Genomic DNA, 14,443 nt, shown 5'->3' on the forward strand with positions numbered 1-14,443 from the left:
TTTTACTTACTCATTTTTCAGTGTCATATTTTTATGGGAAAAGAGATGGACAATGAACAAGTGGACAAACAAATGAGAAAATTTCAGATCAGGGTAAATGCTATGCACAAAATAAACTAGGTGATATCTTGTAGAATAATCTGGGCATGGAAAAAGCAGTTGCAGACCAGGTGGTCAGGCAGTTCCTGTCTAAAAGGAGACATCTGACCAGGACAGAAGAACAAGAACCATCTTGACATAGGATAAGTGGGCGAGGGGACTGCAAGCATGATGTCCCCAGTGAAGGAAAGGCCTTGGGACTCAGGAGACCGAGAGAAGGCCAGCGGGACCATGGGGACTGTGTGACCATGTGATCATGGGCAGAGCAAAGGAAGGTGAAGCTCATGAAGGATGCAGGGGCCAGATGGTACAGGGCCTGATGAGCCACAGAAGGGAATGCGGCTTTATTCTAAAGACCACAGGACAGTTTCTGGCAGGAGAGTGGCCTGATCCTATTTCCATTTCAAGATGATGATTCTGGTGGCTGCATGCGAGTGTCGAGAGCAAGGTGGAAGCAGAAAAACCAGATAGAAAGATACGGAGCAATTTAGGTAAGAAATGATGGTGGCTTAGACTAGGGTGGTGGTTGGGGACACAGAAGTAAACATAACTGAGATGTATTTTAAAGGCACAACTGTATAGGATTTTGTCTGGGGTACAGCGGCAAGGTAACAGCAAGAATAGTACTATATTAACTTTTGGAAACTTCAGTTTCTTCACTTTTAAATTTATAGAGCAGCAAGGTGAGTATATTTAGCAAACTGCATTGTATATTTGAAAGTCGCTAAGTGAATAAATCTTAGAAGTTCTTATCACAAGAAAAAATACTCATGAACTATGCGAGGTGATGGATGTTAACTAGATGCACTGTGGTGATCATTTCACAATACATACACCAAACCACTACACTGTGCCCCTCAAACGCATGTCAATCATGTCTCAATTAAGGGAAAAAACTAAGATTGCAAAGTCATTTAAGTGGTAGAATGGAGATTTGAAAACAGACTCCTCAATCATTTCTTTTAATTGCTGTGCTATCCTGTCTCCAGAATGATGGAGAAGAGGCCTAGGAGGCCCAGGGAACACTAATCTATTCTGAGGAAAGAGCCAGAAAAGGAGTTTCTGCAGAAGGGAAGTTCAAGCCAGTGACTGAATTAACAAGAGTGTAGGCAGAGGAAACTGGGTGTGCAATGGCCCAAGGTGGAAGAGAGCAGTGTGTTCCAGGAACTGATCGCAATGTTATTAGAATGGGGGGAGTAAGAGGCAAGGCTGGGGAGAGGCTGATGTTAGAGCAGGCAAGCCTTTTCCCAGAAGAGCAACAGGAAGCCAGAGGGTCATTGAAGGGGAGGCTCCCTCATTACCACTATGCTGCTCCGCTGAGCACAGATCCAAGCAGGCAAAGATGGATTGTGGGTGGGGCTAGATCTTAATTTCAATTTTCAGAATCAACTTACAAAGCCACAGTTCTCATCCAAGGATGGCCTGGCACCTCTGGGGCCATATGGAAACATGTGGAAATAACTTGGGTTGTTGCTGTCATTGCAGATGACAAAATCCCAATCATGTGAGGTATGGCCGCCTACAGAGGCGGCACTGTCCCTTCCAAATTGCCAAGGGGGCCCATACGGGGAAATCCTGCTATTGGCAAAGCTCAAAGTCTTCACTGGAGGAATTAGAAATGTTTTAAGCCATTTCTATGTAGAAGCAAATGTATTGCTGAGAAAACTGAGAGGTGGAGAGGGTAAGTGAGGGGAGGGGGAACAGAGGGGTGAAAATGTATTCACCATACATATTGGAGTGTCATAGGATACGACCTGAAGTCGATGGGAGCAGAAACAGATGATGAGGTGTATCAGAGTTACAAGGGAACCAAGTTAAAAATAAAAATACAGCTAAAAAATTATAAGGAGGATAGAGAAAATGAAAGGAAATGGTATAAATAAGCCAAATTTCTTTTTATAGAAGGGAGTCAGCAAATACTGCTAAGGTTAATGAATCAAGAAATGAGGCAGAAATAGAATATCTGGAATTATAGAGAAAACATCAGAAAATCAGGGGTGAAAACGTTTAGAAAAAGAAGTAGAATTGGAGTTTGAGTACAGGGGTGGTAAGGGGAACTCTGACTTTCCATTTTGCTTCTTCTCTGAAATACCATATGTACATTTGTCTCTGCCTGTATATGTTCCATATTAGTTTCCTCCCTTACTCAGTGCAGTCTGTACGAATGCCAGATGGTTCTCTCACTCTCTGAGAAACTGGTTCTGTTTAGCAAGGACCTTCCAAAAACTATTCACCTCTTTCAGACACGTGTCCAGAGTTTGCTTGTGTTGAACTGTCCCGTCTCCTCATCAGCTCTGGGACTGAATCCATACTAGCTCCTTCTGAGGCTATAAGAACTTCTCTGCCCCCATTGGGTCTAGAGCAATCTTTCCTGAAGTAGGTGGGTAGGATTTGTGTGGTTGTTGGGAGGGTTGGAAGTCAGTCAAAGAAGAAAAGGACAAATTCTCTGGGGCATCTGTAGTTGCTGGGTGGCTTCCTTCCATTCCATGGGAGTCAAATAAGAGCAGGGACTGACACCTAGGAGCAGATAAGTTACTAACAGCCTATCTTTTGTGAGTAAAGATGAGGGGCTGAGGGCAGGCAGAAGAGAGGAGTCAGGTGGGTAGTGCATGAAAGGAGTTAGAATCCGGCATGGCCTGAACATTTACCCTCCAAACACCAGCTCAGCTGGTCCTCTGTTCATCTTTATTTTTATGTGTCCAGTTGGTAGAACTCCTCCTCTATTTTTCTGTATAACCTTTCTGTGAGGCAGTGAGATTGCACTGTTGTTAGTTGTTTACATATTTGTATCTTAACATTCTATCATCTGTGATCTCATTCTCAAAAGTAGAATCTGAGCCTCATTGATCTTTATATCCCTTACACTGAACTTATACCTAATAACGTATGGCCGAATAAAAGAATAAATGAAAGTCAAACAAGTGAATGAAAGGCTTGTTATACTTTCCCTCTTTAAAAACATTAGCAACAGAGGGTGTGGAGTACAGTAAAAATTTTATTACGTGCATCCCTGATTGTATGGATTAGGTACATGTTTGGTGTGTGTGTTACCATAACTATTTGAGAGAGTCAAATAATTGGTAATGGGGACTACCTATTTAGTTAGCATGAAAACAATAAAAGCAGTGCCTATGAGAATGTGTTAAAACTTCTGTGCTTATATTCTACTACAGGTATCATAAATTGGTTTGACTCTTTTAGAAATCAGTAAGTTAAGGAGGCTGTCATGTCATTATAATCATCATTTTTTCTTGCCTAGCAATGGGGAAACATTTTTTTGGTAAATATTTTCAAAGATCTTTGATTAATCATTGTAAAGATTTAATCATGCCCTGGTGTGTATTCTAATGGACTAAGAGTAACCAAGCAACATCATGATGGAAAAAGTGTGCAAAATTTCTTTGCCAGGAAGTTATAGACAAAGCTATGTTTCTGTCCAAATGGTATAACTAAGAGAAATTTGGACCATTAATGTGTGTGAAGAAAGTTCTACTGCTCTGCTGTGTATATCTTTTCTTCAGGAGCCTAGTTACGAACATGATCAACTGAACAGCCACTCTTCAATGATATATCTATTGAGCTTCCATTGTGAGGCATCTGCTTGAAGGAAGGGACCTTCTTTCTTGCACAGAGGGTGCATGAGAGAGATCTTCTCACCAACTGGCAGGTGAAACAAAACAGGTTTTCCCATTCCAGTTGTAATCCGGGTTGTATTAATAGTTAACAGAATTTATTGTATCTGTTAAGCTTCCTTAAGTTTATGAGCTGTAAAATTCAAGAGATCACAATTTTGTTTTGCATTTCCTTTGCGATAAAGATCTCTGTTTTCTTACTTCTATCAATAAGCTTCTGATGGTTCCCTTATGTAAATTCTTTCTGTCTGAGTTGGCTCTCCTATTTTACTGAGCTTCCCATCCTGTGTTCAGCTAGAGGTTTAGGGTGTTGACCTTAAAGCCTCAGTGTAGAACTTTACTCACATTTTCTCTCTCTTTGGACTATTCTCAGGGAGTCTAAGAATTAAACAACAAGCAAACTCCTATGTGGCCATGATTCCGAGAGAGAGAACATTGAAAAGAAGTGAAGGATATAACTCACACATGCCTGGGAACAGGATGTGAGGGTGGGACTTTCAGCTTGAACAGAAGAAAAACAATGCATCATCAGTTGAAAATAATTAAACAGAAACTCACTAACCCAGTCCAGTGACTGGAAATTGCAGAAAGATTCCACTGTACCTTGGTGGGCATGGGCTTCCTAAAGGTGATTTCAGCTTGCATCCAAACGCCCCTTGGGGACTCCAGCACAGACCAGATCTTGTCTTGAACCACATGGTTCTCTTCAAAGATATAAACTGCTAGGGTGTCACTCATTTTTAAAAATCCAGAGATGGCATAATAAAAACGCAAACAATACTGCAGGTTTCCTCGCAGGGAGGGACCGTAGAGCCTTCCAATGTAGCCAGGCTGTGATGTAAGCTTTGTGTTGGCCAGCAAGAAATACCCTGTGAATAGGACAAAGCTTTCAGTGCATCAGCAATGAAAAACCTAAATAATTCAGCCCAGATCATCAAGTGGAAAAATTTGGTTAAAGTAGTGGAATTTGCCAAAAGAGACTATTCTATAGGCTTTAAGGGGTAGCATTTAACAATGTCTGTGGCCTGGGTGATAGAAAATATCTGTGTGACTCTTTTGCTAATAAACCTCCAATTTTAAAGTAACTTCATAAACCAGCATAGATTTCCAACTGCATATGCTCAGGTTTTAGCCATCAATTAGGATGTACACATTTTTTTTTTTTTCCATGCCATGTGGCTTACAGGATCTTAGTTCCCTGATCAGGGATTGAACCCTAGCCCTCAGCAGTTAAAAAAAAAGTAGCATCCTAACCACCAGACTGCCAGGGAATTCTATAACCTTTCATGAAACAAAAAGGATGAAATCATCTTGTGGTTCTCTATTTTTTAGACAAACAGCTGACAACTAGACTGAGTAGTACTGGGTTGCAGAGAACACAAGGCCCAGAGCAGATTTTCCTATTATCTCTGCAATTGTTGCAGGAAGGGGGACCCCTTCCAGGGCCCGAAACTGGGCTCTTGTCTAACACTCGGAAATGAATTGTCTGAGGAGACACATGTGGTGACAAAGCAAGAGATTTTATTGGGAAAGGGCACCTGGGTGGAGAGCAATAGGGTAAGAGAACCCAGAAGAAATGCTCTGTTTCAAAACACGTGGTGTTTCCTTTCTACCTTTCACGAACTCTTCCGGTTGGTGGTGGCTTATTAGTTCTGTATTTTTACCAGGATCTCCTGTCATAAAACAACTCATGCATATGGTTACCATGGTGCTTGGCCAGGGTGGGCGGTTTTAATCACTGTGCTTCCCCTAACAACTCCCCGCTGAGAGACTTCATACTCATACGAAACTAATAAGCTGCCACCAACCGGAAGAGTTCAGGAAAGGTCCAAAGGAGACACCACGTTTCTATCCACTTTCCAGAATCCCTCTCGCTAACATCCATCTTGGCTGAGCGAAGCATGCACCACCATGAAAGACTCTGAATTAAAATGACTGGCCAAAGACCACCTGGAAACTAATCCCATCACCATAAAAATGGAGACTGCCATGCAGCAGAGCTGTCCTCCTGGGTTCCCTTACCCTACTGCTCTCCAGCCGGGTGCCCTTCCCAATAAAATCTCTTGCTTTGTCAGCAAATGTGTCTCCTCAGACAATTCTTTTCCGAGTGTTAGACAAGAGCCTAGTGTCGGGCCCTGGAAGGGGTCCCCCTTCCTGCAACACAGTGACCAGTGGAGTGGGAGAGGTTGCAGGGTCTGGCAGTCCTGAGGGGTAAAGGGTAGGGGTGGTTTATGTATCCAGGCAGAGCTTACTCTCTTGGTCATATGTTAAACTGGATCCTAAAAAGCAGGTTTTTAATCAGACAGACCCTCTCAGGTGCTGAATATCTGATTTTCCCCTACTTCTTTTAAATAGCATGAAAAAATAGGATCAAGAACCTCCCCTACCACCTGCTCTACCACCCCCACGGTAAACTTAAAACAGGTCCTTGTGTCTTACAAAGATGGGGCAGAAAGAAAAAGCCTAATACCTTACTTTTTTCCCCTTTCCTTTTTCTGAGCCTCCTCCACCAGTTCTCTTTTGGGAGCAGTCTTTGGTATACAGTTTAGTTTCATTTAACCTGGCAAAAGCTTCTTTGGTAATTTCATGAGTGTTGTTATGGACTGAATCATGTCCCCTTCCAACCCTTATTCATATGCTGAAGTTTTAACCCCAATGTGACCATATTTGGTGATGGGGCATTTAAGGAGGCAATTTAAGGTTAAATGAGTTACAAAGTCAAGGCTTTAACACCTATGCAACTGGTGTCCTTGTAAGAAGAGGAAGAAACAACATCTCTCTCCCTCTCCTCCCCCAACCCCTCCGCCCCCGCCCCCACCCCCATCTCCCCCTGTGCACACACAGAGGAAAGGCCATATAAAGACACAGTGAGAAGGTGCCTTGTCCAAGTCTGGAAGAGATATCTCACCAGAAACCAACCCCAGTGGTGCCTTGATTGTGGACTCCCCAGCCTCCATAACTGTGAGAAAACAAACTGTTGTTTAAGTCACCTAGTCTGTGATATTTTGTTATGGAAGCCTGAGCAGACTAACACAGGTAGCCATACACCGGCCAGAGCAATCTTTTTAAGTCTAAATTTAATCCTTCACTGCTCTACTTAAAACCTATCAATAGCTTCTCATTTCCTTTATAGTAAAATCCCAGTTGCTTACTCTGGCCTGCCACATCTATGGTCTACCTCCCTTTCTAACTTCATTTTACTTTACTTCCCTCTCAATGGTGCAGCCACACTAACCTAATTCCTGGCAGTGTCTGGCTCTTTCCAAACTCCAGGCCCTCAGAGATGCTGTTCCTTCTGCCTGGGTTGCTCCCATTCTTCCAGCTACAACCCACTTCTCTGAATCTTCGACCAAAAGGAGGTTCTTTATTCTCTCTCAGCTAACTCTTTATTTCTTTCACAGCACACACCACAATTTGTAATCACGCGTCTATCTGTATATATGTTTGTCGTGTTTTTCTTGCCCACTGAAATAATGGTCAGCCAGTGAGGGTGGGATACATACCTGATTTGTTCACTATCATATCCCCTCAGGGGTTAGGCTGGCCAAGGTCAGAATAGGTGTTTATTCTGTAATTCTTTAAGTTTTGCAACCTCTCAGCAAAGAATATAAAATTACAAGTATAAAATTGCAAGCACCTGGTGAAAGTGAGGGGCCCTGAAACCAGCTTCATCAGCTTTCTGGTAAGTCACCCCCATACCCAGTATATAAATATTAATTAGACAGTAACCCTTTGAAAACAAGCCCTTTCCCTCAGTCTCTACTGGAGTGGACTTCACAAGGGCTGTGTTTATGGTGATAGATAATCCTTCCACTGGGGCAGCTCGCACTGATTTCTAAGAGCTTCGTGTAGGCCCATCCATCAAGTGCCCACCCAATACTTCCCAACAGCTGTGATAGCTTTTATGTCCCACCATGTATTATTTACTGCAATAAAACACATATAACACAAAATTTAGCATTTTAACCATTTTAAAGAGTGCAATTCAGTGGCATTTGGTACTTTCACAATGACTGTGCAACCACTATTACCCACTTCCAGAATATTTTCATTACCTCAAAAGAAAATTCTATACCCATTGAATAGTCACTCCCCACCCCCTCTCCCTAGCCCCTGGCAACCGTTAATCTGCTCTCTGTTTCTATGCATTTGCCTTTTCTGGATATCTCATGTAATTGGAATCTAATAGGTTTTTAAAGGTACTTCTCTATCTAAAGTGAAGAGCAATTTCCAAAGGCTTAACTACTTAATTAACTGGTAAATACATCTGCTAGAACAGCAACTTGAATTCCAGTTTTGAAAAATGGTCAAACCCAAGATTACCTATTGTCTTTGCTTCTTCACAGCTGTCCCCCCACCCACCCCCCTCTTTCAAGCTGGTGTCTTGGTGAGAACAACTGGAAAATGGAGCATAATACTAACCCCCACCCCCACCACAACATCCCACACAACAGACTCTGATTTACCTAGGCCTGAAGTGTGGTCTCCTGCCCGGTACATGTTTGGTTTTACTTTCACTCGGGTCCAGCCTGAACCTTCTTTGTCTTGGTAAAAGTTGCAGAGGTCTTCCTCAAAATTGCAGCTTGCTTCTAGGGCACTAAAAGGACGCTCTGAGCAAAGGAAAATCAAAGTTAAAGTAGGCCAAACCCAAGGATCTCAAAGGATGACAACTGATTGACAAATATGCACACATTTGTACTAGGGGAGCTTGCAGAAGCAACACACAACAAAAATATTTTTACCCTAATGGCATGCTGACAGGTTAGCATCAAACCCACGTTTCAGCATGACAGGAAAATTGTTCTTTTCCTCCCTCAAGGGGTAGAAAGAAGGAGCTCTGTTCACATTCTCTACAAAAAACCCAAAGGACCAGACTTCTAAAGAAATTTCCTTTCCTGATGTAAAGACTGAGAGCATTTATTCACATACTTCTTCACAAATCAAATTTCACTCATACAAAATTAAAAAGAAAGAGAAAAAGTACGGATTTTATAGAATTCTTAATTTCTTTCTGACAGATATATAGAAATATTATTTTCCAGAAATAATTTTCCTTTGTTGATCAATCTCTATGTCAGAAGCACAGCCACTGTCTGTTTATAATTGACGTTAGTAGCAGGAGCTGATTTGCTGGAAGAGAATCATTATTCAGTATAAATCACACTGTTCAAACACCGATTCTGTCACTGGTTCTGCTTTTATTTTGGCTTTTGATGAATTCTGGTGTCATTTACTCTGGTCTATAAACATCACCTCATCCCAGATTACCTGGAGGAAATGGAACAAAAAGGTTTCTGCTCTTTCAAAAATAATGTGGTCCTGGCAACAAGTAACTCTAAACCTCACTGTTCATATTGCTCACTGAGTCCAGAGGGGATGAGACTGCAGCGGTTTGGGACACACTCACTGTAGCCAAGTATAATCTTATTCTGCATGCTGACATATACTGGCTTAACCTTTTAGAGCCAGAGAACAGCACTGTTTTGAATAAGCAGAAAATTATCTTTAGACTCAGTGGTAAGAATTCGCCTGCAATGCAGGAAATGCAGGAGGCAAGGGTTTGATCCCTGGTCCAGAAAGATCCCCTGAAGGAGGAAATGGCAACCTAATCTAGTATTCTTGCCAGGGAAATTTCATAGATGGAGGAGCCTGACAGGCTACAGTCCATTGGGTCACAAAAGTGTTGGACATGACTGAGTGACTAAGCACACACAACCTTTTAGGGCCAGAGGTAGCACTGTTCTGAATAAGTGGAAAATTATCTCTGGAGAAACACTTGAGTTCTAGGCATGGGAATCTGATGAAACAGAGAGCTGTTTAGGGACACAGACTCACTATTCTCTCAATTTGTCAATATTCAAAGCAAGAAAACATTCCAGTGGTCTGAGGAGCTGGCCCAACTAAGTGGATGAAAGACACATGGCAACCAAATGCTACAAGGGATCCAAGACTCCATCCTGGTCTAGGAAAACAAACAGCTATAGAAGACTTTATTGGGGCAATTGGTGAAATTAGCATACGGACTATAGATCAATTGATAATATTGTATCAGTGTTAAATTTCTTGAATTTTATAATCATCCCATAGCATGTTGGAGAATGTCTCTGGTTTTAGAAAGTACCTAATGAAGTATTTAATGGTAAAGTGAAGTGAGGTTGCTCAGTCATGCCCGACTCTTTGCAACCCCATGGACTGTAGCCTACCAGGCTTGAGGAGCCTCTCAGTCCATGGAATTTTCCAGGCAACAGTACTGGAGTGGGTTGCCATTTCCTTCTCCAGGGGATCTTCCCAACCCAGGGATCGAACCCGGGTCTCCTGCACTGCAGGCAGACGCTTTACCATCTGAGCCAACAGGGAAGCCTTTTAATGGTAAAAGGACATAATATCTATAACCTATTCTTAAATGGTTGATAAAGCAAATATAGATTTGGCAAAATCTACGTTTGTAGATCTGGGTGAAGAGTATATGGGAGTTCCTTATCATAATCTTGGAAATTGGGTCAGAGTTTAAAATGATACAAAAGTAAAGAGTTTTAAAAATGCTAAATTAGAAAGAAAAGTAAGTAACCACAATACAAAAAAAGAATGGGAAGAAAATGCTCCTACATAACTGGAATCTGATCATATCTGAGACAATATGCCTTAGCAACTGTACAAGGAGAGGCCCCTGAAGAACTAGATAGAAGGAAAGAAAGAGAATTTTCAGTGCTCTAAGACTGGTGGTAACCCACTGTTCTGCCTGACTCTGTCAGCATCAAGTTGAATCTTGAAGCTGTGCAGATAAAGTCATGAAGATATACATTTGAAAATGATTATGAAAACATGCAAACAAAGATCCTTCGACATCCCCCCCCAGAGATCTGAGCCCATGGGAAACCCCATAATGGTCTTCAGTCTTAGTCACCCCTCTTCAACCTGGTAATGAAAAAGCAGATGGAAATTCAGACCTACAGATAGCCACTCAGATAAGAAAATAGGGCAGCACTCCCAAAAGCCATGGATAAAGAGAGTGGAAGGTCAGTGACATTATGCATCAGGAATATATCCCAAGGATAATCTTCTTGGTCATCCAAAAGAGATCCATAACCCATTTCCTAGGTGTGTGGGAGGAGGTGAGAGGTGATAGTAAAACTTGTAAGTAAGCAAGGCTCTGTTGTCTCCATAGTGACAAACTGAGTCACACAGAGAAGATTTTTCTGAGGACACAGTTATATTCTTTTGCTAAACACTTAGTCCTAGCAGTGGATTTGTCGGGGGTCCTGAGACAGTTTTCTGATAAAAAGAAAACCTCAAAAGCATAACTTAAAACCTAAATCTTTTTTGTGCTTATTCTAGCATAAGACACTATCTAATTCCTGAAGATGGGGGCCAGAGGGCTTATTATATATGACCTAAAGTGAGATCCCCAAACACATGAGGTGAATGAAAAGCCTTTGCTTCAGGCTTGTTTCAGAAGTATGTGTCAAGTGGCGATTGAATTTGAGGAGTGTTAATAACATATTTGAAGCATAGGAAGGAATCAGAGGAAATTGGAAGCTCCTGAGCATCAGTTGATCACCCTGTCCCATCAAAAAGAAAAAGAAAAAGTTCTCTTTGAGCCTCACAATGTACCATTTAGTTAATTACTTGATTTCCAATGTCTGAACTTTTTAGAATCAGGAGGCTCTGAAGATAAACTAATCTGATAGAGGGAGAAGATAAACTAGTCTCCATTGGAGAAGAATGGTTGGGAATATTTTTCATCTTTTCCTCTGCTTCATGGAGTTCATAGAGATGAACTCAGTATCAGTCCTTGAGATCTAAGAGGCTTATCAGCCCCTGTAGTACTAGAGAGACTTTGGGTGTGGTGCTTTTTAGACTGTTAGACTTGCGCAGTAGCTCTTATTTTAGCACAGGCCAGCCTAAAAGCAACCTACTCCAGTATTCTTGCCTGGGAAATCCCATGGACGGAGGAGCCTGGTGGGCTGCAGTCCATGGGGTTGCTAAGAGTTGGACACGACTGAGTGTCTTCACTTTCACTTTTCACTTTCATGCATTGGAGAAGGACATGGCAACCCACTCCAGTGTTCTTGCCTGGAGAATCCCAGGGATGGGGGGAGCCTGGTGGGCTGCCGTCTACAGGGTCACACAGAGTCGGACAGGATTGACGTGACTCAGTGGCAGTAGCAGCCTGAAAGCAGGCTGGGACAGCTCAAAGCTGGCAAGGGAATACAGCGAGTGGGACCTAGCACCAGACTGAGGAATCACGCCGGAGCAGGGCTGGGCCACTGATCAGGCAGTGGAGATGCTTGAAGGCCTCTGAGTTAAGGAAGACTGTGACACCTGCAGCTGTAGCCTAGGCAACAACTGGAGCCACATTTCCAAACCAGACAAGAGGTCTAGGCAGTGTGTTGTTGGTGAACGGCCAATTTTGGGACTTAGGCCCACACATATCCTTTTAGAGGTAAATCTGTGAGTGTTAGTACCCTCCCAGAGCCTGGCCTGGGTGTGGGGTGAATCCAAGGCCAGAGAGGAAGCTAGGTCTGCATATGGCAGAGACTGGAGGTCTCTGTTTGGCAGCTGGGCATTAAGGCAGTATTTCGAGAAGTGAGAAGTGAGTGGAATCACCTGTTAGGTATTCAAGGACTTACAGATTAAAATGAGAGCTTATTCCTATGGTCTAGGTTCTGGGTCAAATGTGGTGGATGGGGAGTTTTCAGATGGGAGAGGCCTGGAAAGGGAAGGATGGGGTAAGGTTTCACTATACTCTGTAAGCATCCTTGGGAAATATCTGGGGGGGATGACAAGCAGCTGGTGCTTAATACCTGTGACTCTGAGATAGGTCTCAGGTCTGGGAAACTAGATCAATCTAAGAGCAACCAGATGGTGGGAACAAGATGCTTCATATGTTGAAGTAATTCCTGTCTCAACCTACTAGGGAGATGAGGGAAGAAAATGTCAGATCCAGCTGGGAAAAGCAGAGACAATAAGTCTGGAGGTAACCAAGATGAAGAAAAAAATGTTGGTACCTATTATGAAACAGAAGGACATAAACTATTTGTGAAATGTAAAAGGAAGTAGAAAAACTAGAGGGCTCAGCCTCTAAGACTCAGAATCTGGCCAACAGGTGCTTAATGAAGGGCACAAAACAGGCTCCAGCTTACACATTCATCAAGGCAGTGCCCTTTGCTGGTTCTCTTTAGTTTCTATCTGACTCCCTGTTCTCTAGGGAATGAATGGGAGTATTTTGAAAATTATGTAAATAATATTAGGTCTCATGACCAAGCATTTTCTGTGTGCCATACTGTTCCAAGTCTATCACAGACATTATTAAATCATCAATCTTCCTGACAATTCTATGAAACAGATTCTTCCATCCTTGTCCCATAAACGTGAAAACAGTCTCAGAGACATTAGGTAACAAGCTGAAGGTCACACAGCTTGTAAATGGCAGAGTAGGGATGTGAGTCCAAAGTCCTGGTTCTTAAGCACAATACTTTGATTATGCAGTTAAACCATTTAAAGGAAAGCTGGTATACTAGGAAATTCTGAAGACCAATAGGGAACCTTGGTTAACTATATAAAAATGTGAATCCCTGGTAGTCCCTATGGAGGAAGGGTCTTTATCTGGGCTGGATTTCACAGGCTAAGGGGTCACCATCTCTCTTAACAAATGGTCCTTATTTTGCTGGAATCTTTCTTTTCTTTTCATCAGTCAGTAGAAAAGAGTTCACATATATTCTGTATCTTGGTGGTTCAGTAGATTCTATCACCTTCCAGCTGCAGCTTTACTCCACTTGCTCTCCAATATAGATGCTAAATAAACACCTCTTCTTCTATATGCATAACTTGGAAATATTTTTAAAAGTTCAATGTAAATGTCCAGCGATTGAGAAGAGAAAAAAATAATGTTAAAGAGGTTGTAAAACTATTATTAACATCACTGAAACATTAACTGATGGAATTAGGGAGCAATCATATTTAGAGAAGTAAAACCACTTTGGTTTCTGTGTTCTGCCAAATTTAGAGACTCTTAATTTTTGATTACTGTTAGGATTAAATCATTTTAATTAGAGCATATAAATATGTAAATCAAGTCTGTTCTGTTTCACTAGTTTTTTTTTTAAAGTAGAATTAGTTAAAACTAATATTTGATTTCAGCTAATTAGTAAGTTTCTCTGTAATTTGGAGGTAACAATTTAGCTTGAGTGAAAAATATTCTAAGCTCCTCTGCTTATAGAATATATTCAAAATTGGGGGCACTCTCTGTCCCCCTTCTGATGTCTATGTCAGAAGCTTTCTCTGTCCCTTTTTATCCTCTAATAAAACTCTGCTTCAAAAAAGCTCTTGAGTGATAAAGCCTGGTCCCTGGTCCCGAAGATAAATCTTCTTTGGAGATCAAGAATCCAATATTGTTCACCATAAGATATCATCTTGGGGGCTTGTCTGGGATCTTCAGGACAAGCTTTCAGCTTTTCAACCTCCTCATCAATTGAAGGCTTCCCATGGTGGGTTTCTCTACTTCAAGGAAAGGACTTTCTTCAACTCTGTAAATATCTTCACCAACAGCAATCGTATGTGACACCTCTTCTTGATCTGATGACATCTAACAATCCTAAGATGGACTGATGTAATGATGGACATAATATGAATTTGTGACTGTTTTGCCCCATAAAATCCAGAGGAAGCGATGCTATGCAACTTTTGAGGCTGGGTCATAAAAGGTGCTACAG

At 41.9% G+C, this 14,443-nt stretch overlaps 1 protein-coding gene across 4 annotated transcripts in view; it reads right to left on the minus strand.

Moving 5' to 3' along the window:
- The window catches only part of MAMDC2 (MAM domain containing 2), a 170,517-nt gene that overhangs the window by 57,037 nt on the left and 99,037 nt on the right, over positions 1-14,443 (minus strand). For all 4 annotated transcript variants that reach the window (XM_004004323.5, XM_060409383.1, XM_060409384.1 and 1 more), the window contains exons 8-9: positions 8,198-8,341; positions 4,335-4,600 (exon numbers count right to left, since the gene is read on the minus strand). In XM_004004323.5, the coding sequence (XP_004004372.1) occupies positions 4,335-4,600; positions 8,198-8,341 (410 nt within the window). The remainder of the gene's footprint in view (positions 1-4,334; positions 4,601-8,197; positions 8,342-14,443) is intronic.

This window comes from Ovis aries, chromosome 2 (genome assembly GCF_016772045.2).
Source record: "Ovis aries strain OAR_USU_Benz2616 breed Rambouillet chromosome 2, ARS-UI_Ramb_v3.0, whole genome shotgun sequence".
Lineage (NCBI taxonomy): Eukaryota > Metazoa > Chordata > Mammalia > Artiodactyla > Bovidae > Ovis > Ovis aries.